This window comes from Parasteatoda tepidariorum, chromosome 11 (assembly GCF_982258835.1).
Source record: "Parasteatoda tepidariorum strain Cologne lab strain chromosome 11, Ptep-v5.0, whole genome shotgun sequence".
NCBI classification, from domain to species: Eukaryota; Metazoa; Arthropoda; class Arachnida; order Araneae; family Theridiidae; genus Parasteatoda; species Parasteatoda tepidariorum.
Window position 1 is genome coordinate 100,183,723 of NC_141765.1, and position 9,759 is coordinate 100,193,481.

General features: G+C 32.8%; 1 protein-coding gene across 1 annotated transcript; it reads right to left on the reverse strand.

The window, feature by feature from the left end:
- Positions 1-3,397: 3,397 nt before the first annotated feature.
- Positions 3,398-4,591, reverse strand: LOC147802021 (uncharacterized). Its single transcript, XM_087154550.1, has one exon. It carries the CDS (start codon positions 4,589-4,591, stop codon positions 3,398-3,400), a length of 1,194 nt encoding a protein of 397 aa, XP_087010676.1.
- Between the last annotated feature and the right edge of the window lie 5,168 nt (positions 4,592-9,759).

A 9,759-nucleotide genomic window follows, 5' to 3' on the forward strand; every position in this document is an offset into this window, starting at 1 on the left:
TGATTTTAAATCTTTTCCTTCCCCATCAAGTATTATTTTCTAAAAATCTTCCAATTCTATAACATTTTTATTTTAAACGTTTTTTTTTCTTTCTAAAGTTACCCCATACTATAAAGAAATTAAACTAGCATAAACTTTAAGTCTGGAATTTTTTCCAATTCATCTTGAGCAGTTTTCTTTTATTGTTTAGCATTTAATATGTATTATTTGCTAGCCTTAAAGCCTATGTTCTTTGAGCTTATAATTCATTTCTAATTTTATTTTTAGCAACCTAACACAATTAATTTTAATATTTAATTTGTTTTCTTTTCAGAATGCCATACTTATGAAACATTCCAACATTTTAAGCTTCCTTTCGATAGCTAATTTCACTTCCTCAATTTTCCGTGTTTATATGAAATTTATTTTAATATCACAATGATATTGAATTTCTTATTTCATATTACATTTTTTCTTTCCCATTGTACTGCTAAAATGTTCAATATCAATTGTTTTAGATCAAGATTCACATAAACTACCTATTAATTTTTCTTCCTTGTATGGTAATACAGGAAGATATAATTTTCTAGAATATAATACTATACATTTTATTTATCCGTGACAATTTTCATTGAGTTTTGATAGGATGGCTATAAATAGTCATCGAAATACAGGGTAACAAAAAAATATAGGGATCATTTTTGAATGTTTATATTTCCAAAATTTATTACATAAATTCAGCGATGCTTCTCTATATGTCGACCTCCAGCATAATAGATTTGTCTACAATGCTTCGGCCAGGATTTTAAAGCCCGCAAAATGATTTCCTGGGGGATTTTCTTCACCTCTTCTCTAATAGCTCTTTGAAGGCCTCTCAATGTAGAAATTCTTCGCTTATTTAGTTTGTTTTTCAGATGTCCCCATAGGAAATAGTCGCATGGTGTAGCATCGAGACTGTTTGGAATCTATTGTTCTGTTCTCAGGAATTCCACTTGCTGATCTGTTAGGAATTTCTGGGTGACCTTAGATGCATGCGATGAGGCAGAGTCCTGATGGAACACAGCATCACCATTAGGGTACAATCTGCAGTTATCATCCTTAAGAAAGGGCTTTAATATCTTCTGTATATAATACTCAGAATTTATTTTGGTCCCAGGTTTCACAAACCGAGGTTTGGTCACACCATGGAGGGATATGCCCATCCAAACCATTACGCCTTTGGGATGAGGCACCGTGGTTGATGGTGTCAAGTCTCGCCTGTTCTGCCCGCGACTAAGATATTGAACTTCAGATTTAGCATTGGTATCAGATAGATAGATCCAAGCTTCATCAGTTGTAATGAACTTTCGCTATCTGTCCTTACGGAGAAGCTTGTAGAGGGGCCATGAACGTTGTCTCCTAATCTGCACCGATCTCTCACTTAAATGATGACATTTAGGTTTTTTATGGCATTTTTTCTTCAATTTTTGTTTTAGTTGATGGCTTACAACTTGCTGACTCACGTTAAGAGCTTTAGCCATGCTTGCCTGTGTTGGTGGATCCGGTTTTGATGTCATCTTATCAAGCTTCTGCAAATCTGATTTCTTCAATTTGTTTGGCTGTCCACTTCTTTTTGGTTTTGCATTATTTTGCATCGATCCGAGTTTTGAATTCTTGATGCGACTGATATGGCTGAGTGAAATCGCAATACTTTTCTTTTTAAAATGGGTTTGTATAATCCTGTGGCTCCAGCGAAGTTCTAAAAATGCTTGTACTTGACCAATTAGCTTTTTGTCAAATTTCTTCAAAGGCATTTTTGTGATTTTATGAAATAGTATTGTAATTGAAAGTCTAATAGCATAGCTTTAGATCAGTAAGCTATATATGTAAAAAGGTTTTAAAACTTTAGTGGTAGATGGCCACAAAAGTGATCCCTATACTTTTTTGTTACCCTGTATATCCCAGTAAGATATAAAGAGCATCAATCCATCTATTTATCTTTCTCTTTATTATTCATGTCATATTTCAGTTTTGTAGGTTTTAATGGTTCTACAAAATCTCTTTTCCATTTCATTTTGATGCATTTATTAATATTTTTATTATTACGAAAAAATCGTTTCTTAAAATAATTTTTGTGTAGTACTATTTTACAAATATTTCATTCATGTATTAAATTGAATATTCGTTGTTGGTTTTCTACCGTATCTTTTACTTTCAGCCAGTGACATCCATGAAGTTGATAGATGATGTTTTCATAAAAACCATCTACTTTATAGTATGCTTCACCTAATTTTAACTTTTTTTTTTGTTCTCGAATCTTATAAATTCAATTGAATTGAATGTTAATGACACAAAGTCCACGAAAGGACATGCTGTGCCAAACGAACGGTTTTAAAATAAATCTCAAGTAAAATGCTTAATTTCTCTTACTAAAATCACATGGAGCTTATAAAACTAAACAAAACGGAACAGACTATTCAAAAGTGAATAAAATCAGATAAAATGTAATTACAGTAAAACACCATAAACCAGTTGCATTCGAAACTAACCAAAGCATGTTGTATACTTATATGGTATATAGTTTAGCTAAATAATTTAACCAAGCTACTAATCTGTACTACATTGATATTTTTGAAAAATATTTTCAATATCAATTGTTATATATTTCAAATTGTTAATAGCCATAAATATACTCGCAGAACGAAAAAAAAAACGTAACAAAGGAAAGTAAAATGCACTATTTTTTACCGTTTCATATCCTTTCTGACAGGAATACCCTTTGTTAAATTTTTCTCAATGTTAAATTGAATTGAATCTACAAATCTTTTATAATTACCAATCACTTCCCGAGAAATCAATTTGTTTCCTTGATAAACAGCAAACACACACTTAACAAGAAATTAAAATTTTTTAATTGGAGATTGTCTTCTCAATTTTATCTTATGAATAAAGGCAATAATTAAATACTCAATGATTTAGTTCGTGTTTTACTCTTTGTCATTACTTTTAAAATGTGTGATATAGCCTTATATGACTCTTGCACTAAGTGACCTTACTTTAATAAATGAAGACTATGTAGACTATGTAATGAAGACTATGTAGTATATAAACAGCATTCTTGTTACTCTCTAGACGAAATAACCATTCATATTTTTATTACTAAATTTGTTTTCCTTTCAATTACAATTATGATTCACTTCATTAGTTACTATTTTTTTTATTAGTTTTGAAATTAAAAAAAAATGTATTTTTCTGTATAAGTTTCTGACGAACAGTAAAAGCATGGTCTTTTTTTTGTTTTTTAATACAATCATATCTACAAAATGGATTTGGTTTGGGTTTTTGGGTTTTTGGCGCAAGAGCCAGTTTTGGCTATATCGCGCCTCCAACTAGGTAGATATTCTACAGCTTGGTTCACAATTCTGTTTTGGTTTAAAAACTAGATAGATGTATAAATGCCAATATCCTTAAGGTATGAGAAAATGTTAGAGTGAGGATCATCTCCAATTAGTGAAGACAATGACGGATGGAAGGTACCAAAATGACGCAGTCTCTGGTTTTTAAATTTACTGCATTCTATCAAAAAATGTATAAAAGTTAAAGGTTCTTTACAATTTGTGCATTCTGGTTCTGGTTCGTTTAGAAAAAGGTGTTCATGAGTTTCATTCTTCCAACAGTTTTGCCATTGTGATTCGAGAATATTTTGAATTGATTTTTTTACGTCAAAATAAGTCAGCGGATTGTTCGATAGATTGTTTGTTGATTTTGCTATTGAGTCAGAAACTTCGTTTCCTGTTATATTTGTATGACCTGGGATCCAGCAAAAAGTTACTTTATGTCCATCCTGTAACAAATTATCATAAGTGTCTAAAATTTTATTGAAAATGGAGTGAGGATTAGGAGATCGGTTATGTAGCGCTGCAATGCAACTTCTTGAATCAGAATATATAAACCATTTTGTGCGTTTCTGGGTTAATATGTACTGAAGAGCTAAGAGTATGGCATGAGATTCAGCAGTAAATACTGAGCAGTTTGGATGAAGTTTTTCTGAAATGGTACAATCAGGAAATTTAACTCCGCTTGCCGTGTGACCTGCACTTTTAGACCCATCGGTATAGATAGATTTATAGTCAGAATATTCTTCTCTATGAGATTTAAAAGTCTGTTGATAAATGACATCTGTATTTTGTCCTTTTGTCAAATTGTTAAAAACGTCTAGGGTTTGAACCTGGGTCAATTTCCAAGGAGGTTTTGGCGGAAAAGTCGGTAAGATACTAAAATCCTCTAGATTAAGATCAGCTAAAAGTTTTTTCATCCTCAAACCGAAATTTGGTATTGAAGATGGTCTGTTCATAAAAAGCCTTTCGTAATTGGGACTTAAAATGTTATGATAAATAGGATGGTAAGGATGGCTCTTGATATGAAAATAGTAATTTAATGATAACTTGTTTCGCCGCGTAGAGAGGGATGGTTCATGACAGAGTACATTTAAACTCTTAATTGGAGAGGTTCGGAATGCTCCTGCGTTGTGAATTGTGTCAAGATATTTTAGAGCTGATTTTTTAGCAGAACCGTAAACAATGCAGCCATAATCAAGTTTTGATCGGATAACACTTCGATAGATTTTTAACATTGAATTCGTGTCTGCCCCCCAAGGTGCATGGGCGGATCGTGAATTTGTAGGGCCCTGGGCTGAAACTACTTAGGGGCCCTAATAGCCATTTTGTCAAAAAAAAAACTGTTTTCTGTAGTGATGTAGATAAGCATATAGAAAAAAATAGGACAATAAAATAATTTTATTTATTTATTTTTATTTGTGTATACAAACAGCAACTGTACAACATTATTGCAAAAGTAATTGACAGGTTATGTGTAGTTATGTTGTATAAATTATAAAGCAACCTTTCTGCATTTTCGTGCTGCAAATTCCTTTATTTGCTCATCACATTGTAAGTCCTTCGTTAAATCAGAATTTATGGAAAGAGTTGATAAATGATTTAGTCGATGGTTAGACATTGTTGTCCTATATTTGTTTTCTGTATATGACATCCTGGAGAAAGAGCGCTCCGCTTCACAGCTAGTGATTGGTAAAGTTAAAAAAATCTTTAAGATAGTATAGCAATTTGGAAAACATCAACAAGTTTCTTTTCTTAAATTAGCATAAAAATTTCACTGCAAGAGGTGTAAGACTGGCTTAGGCTGAAGTAAATAAGATTTTAACTGAATGCACTCATTCATTAAATGCTCGTCTACGTGTTCTGGATAATAATAAAAAATATTACGTACACGATCTATGTTTTCCATATTTTCGTCTTGCAAATCCACTAAAAATTTGAATTTCTTGCTATACATCTCATAGACTTGGCTCCTTTTATTTAAATCCATAATCAGCTTATCCAACACAACGTTTAGTGTGTCTCTTTTAAATTTTTCTGCGCCGTATACTGAGAATTTAGTTGTAGACTTATCCGAAAATTTTGGAGTAATGCGTCTCTTGTTTATGTCATTGTTGTCAATTCCCACACTAGTACTTAATTTTTTAGCTTTCTCTTCGTATTCCTTTAGCTTCTGATCTGATTGGTGCCTTATGTTGTTCACGAAATCTTTTAATGACACAATTAACTTGTCGAATTCACAAATATCACAATTATATCAAATATCTACATCTATGTATCCAGGGCTCTGTATTTTTCTATTAACTAAATTAAATCTCCCCAAAATTTCTTCCCAAAAAAAATAATCAAAATTGCAGTATCGAGTTTCGCCATTTTATTGAATAAATTTCGTGCCTCTTTCCGAAAATCAACTTTCTCATCCTCATTTTCGCTGAAACTTTCGAAAATTTTCATAATGTCATCATAATTATTTTTCAAAGCTTTGACAGCATCATAGTGACGAGACCATCTAGTCTGTCTTAAACTTTTTAACGTAAATTTGAGTTTTGTTTCACGATTTAACAGTTCCCACCTATGGGTCGAAGTAGAAAAGAAAAAGTATATTTTTTGCACTACTCCAAAAAAGTTCACAATTTTGGTTGCAACCTTAACAGATTCTTCACCAACTTAAGGGAATGAGCAGCACATGGCACACAATCCGCGGATTTATTTCTTTGTTTTAGTAGTGCTTGTACACCATTGTAGTTACCCGCCATATTAGCAGCGTTGTCATAGGATTGTCCCCTACAATTATCCAGTAGTAGTCCATTTGTTTCTAAGACGTCTTGTAGAATATTAAATAAATGTAAGCCAGTATGACTACAAATTTTAATGAAGGATACACATCTTTCATACACTTTTCCCCGAAAATAGTGTCGTAATACAATAGCAAGTTGATCATTGTGAGATAGATCTGGAGTAGAATCCACCACAATTGAATAATACTTTGTGTCGTCGTTATTTATTTGAGTTATAATTTGTTTAATTATCTGTTGGCCCATAAACTCAATTATTTCCTCATATACTGTTTTTGATAAGTACGATATTATCGATTTTGATCTCAGCTCTCGTTGTTCACTGTGTTTACGAATGAATGGATCGAACTCTGCCAATAGCTCCAGAGCACCCATAAAATTACCATTATGTGGAGAGCCAAATACTTCCTCGGAACCTCTAAATGCTAAGTCCCTTATACTTAAAATTTGAACACTGCAATAACCTGTTTTAGGACATAGTGATAATATTCTGTTTCTTTTCTTAATTGTTTCTGAAGCTGCTTGTCTAAAACAGGTCTATTTTCTTTTTGTGTCAACCACACTAACATTGGTTTCTTATGTTCATTAGAATCTTCATGATTTTTTAAACAAGTTAGTAAACTAAACAAGTTTGTCACTTTGACGACGAGAGCAGAAGTGCGGAAAAGAAATTACGTAGGCGTTAAGCGGCTCGGCGGAAAGTCCCCCGTAATAGACACGAAAAAATACACTGGCCAAAAACAAGTGATGGGGAATTTCCCGTTCCGTTCAATAGACGCGCACATGCATGGGTTGATTGATCTCGGGGTTGCCAACCTTATAAGTTTTTTTTAATATTAGATATTTTTTTTAAATTCAAAATATCACCTATTGTTTTCAGTGGGGACTGGGGTCCTTTGAATCCATGGGGCCCTGGGCTGCAGCCCAAAAAGCCCTTAGGTGGATCCGCCCCTGCCAAGGTGAGTTTGTTAAAACTTTCAGTAAATTTAGTTTTGTATTACAAGCTTTTCTTAAATATTGAATATGGGGTTTAAAAGTTAATTTTGAGTCTAAAGCCATACCAAGAAACTTTGTCTCATTTAAAACTGGAATGCGAAATCTATTCAGGTAAAGTTCGGGGTCAGGATGTAGTCCTCTTCGTCTACAAAAATGCATACAAGATGTATTACTCGATGAAAAGGTAAAACCATTTAATTCTGCCCACTTCAGTAGTTTATTATTGGAATTGTCTTTCAATAGTGTTCCGGTTGAATAAATGTGTCTGATAAAATATTATTCATTCTTACTTGAAATATTCTGTTAGTTAAAAAGTTTTCTATAAAATAAAACATATTACCGGTAATATCATGATTTAAAAGGTTTCGTAAAATTCCATATAGCCATGTTCGGTCGTAAGCTTTCTCTATGTCAAAAAATATTGTTACGAGATGTTGTCTCTTGAGAAAAGCCTCGCGAATGTCTGTTTCCAGGAACATGAGGTTGTCAACTGTGGAGCTGCATTTGCGGAAGCCGCTTTGCTTATTTGATTATTATTGCCGAAATAGATTTTGTTAATTAACCGGAAGGAAGTTCTTTAAGCTATATATTCGTGGAAGCAACGTGTGAGTCGTGGTGTGGTTGTTAACGCAACGGATAAGGAAGTTTGTAGACTCGATGGTCAGGGGTTCGGTCCTGGTCGCAGAATAATTTTTAATTTTTTTTTCTATTTACTTTATTTTGTTTTTTAAAATTTATTTTTCGATATTTCAACGCGATTAAAGTGTTATATATATAAAAATAATTATTTTTCTTTGGGAAAGAGGAAATAATAGCTGAAAAACGGATAAATTTCGACTCCGGAGCTACGCACACGACTCACTCCGTAACTCCCTTTAATACTAACTTATAATTTTCAAACTCTGCCAGAAATTAAAGTTCTATATACCAAACAATCGTACAAAAGGGAATTTTTATACACTACTTAGGGGGCCCATGAAGGGCAAAAATAGATTTTGTTAATTAACCGGAAGGAAGTTCTTTAAGCTATATATTCGTGGAAGCAACGTGTGAGTCGTGGTGTGGTTGTTAACGCAACGGATAAGGAAGTTTGTAGACTCGATGGTCAGGGGTTCGGTCCTGGTCGCAGAATAATTTTTAATTTTTTTTTCTATTTACTTTATTTTGTTTTTTAAAATTTATTTTTCGATATTTCAACGCGATTAAAGTGTTATATATATAAAAATAATTATTTTTCTTTGGGAAAGAGGAAATAATAGCTGAAAAACGGATAAATTTCGACTCCGGAGCTACGCACACGACTCACTCCGTAACTCCCTTTAATACTAACTTATAATTTTCAAACTCTGCCAGAAATTAAAGTTCTATATACCAAACAATCGTACAAAAGGGAATTTTTATACACTACTTAGGGGGCCCATGAAGGGCAAAAATAGATTTTGTTAATTAACCGGAAGGAAGTTCTTTAAGCTATATATTCGTGGAAGCAACGTGTGAGTCGTGGTGTGGTTGTTAACGCAACGGATAAGGAAGTTTGTAGACTCGATGGTCAGGGGTTCGGTCCTGGTCGCAGAATAATTTTTAATTTTTTTTTCTATTTACTTTATTTTATTTTTTAAAATTTATTTTTCGATATTTCAACGCGATTAAAGTGTTATATATATAAAAATAATTATTTTTCTTTGGGAAAGAGGAAATAATAGCTGAAAAACGGATAAATTTCGACTCCGGAGCTACGCACACGACTCACTCCGTAACTCCCTTTAATACTAACTTATAATTTTCAAACTCTGCCAGAAATTAAAGTTCTATATACCAAACAATCGTACAAAAGGGAATTTTTATACACTACTTAGGGGGCCCATGAAGGGCAAAAATAGATTTTGTTAATTAACCGGAAGGAAGTTCTTTAAGCTATATATTCGTGGAAGCAACGTGTGAGTCGTGGTGTGGTTGTTAACGCAACGGATAAGGAAGTTTGTAGACTCGATGGTCAGGGGTTCGGTTCCGGTCACAGATTAATTTTTAATTTTTTTTTCTATTTACTTTATTTTATTTTTTAAAATTTATTTTTCGATATTTCAACGCGATTAAAGTGTTATATATATAAAAATAATTATTTTTCTTTGGGAAAGAGGAAATAATAGCTGAAAAACGGATAAATTTCGACTCCGGAGCTACGCACACGACTCACTCCGTAACTCCCTTTAATACTAACTTATAATTTTCAAACTCTGCCAGAAATTAAAGTTCTATATACCAAACAATCGTACAAAAGGGAATTTTTATACACTACTTAGGGGGCCCATGAAGGGCAAAAATAGATTTTGTTAATTAACCGGAAGGAAGTTCTTTAAGCTATATATTCGTGGAAGAAACGTGTGAGTCGTGGTGTGGTTGTTAACGCAACGGATAAGGAAGTTTGTAGACTCGATGGTCAGGGGTTCGGTTCCGGTCACAGATTAATTTTTAATTTTTTTTTCTATTTACTTTATTTTATTTCATAAAATTTATTTTTCGATATTTCAACGCGATTAAAGTGTTATATATATAAAAATATTTATTTTTTTTTGGGAAAGAGGAAATAATAGCTGAAAAACGGATAAATTTCGACT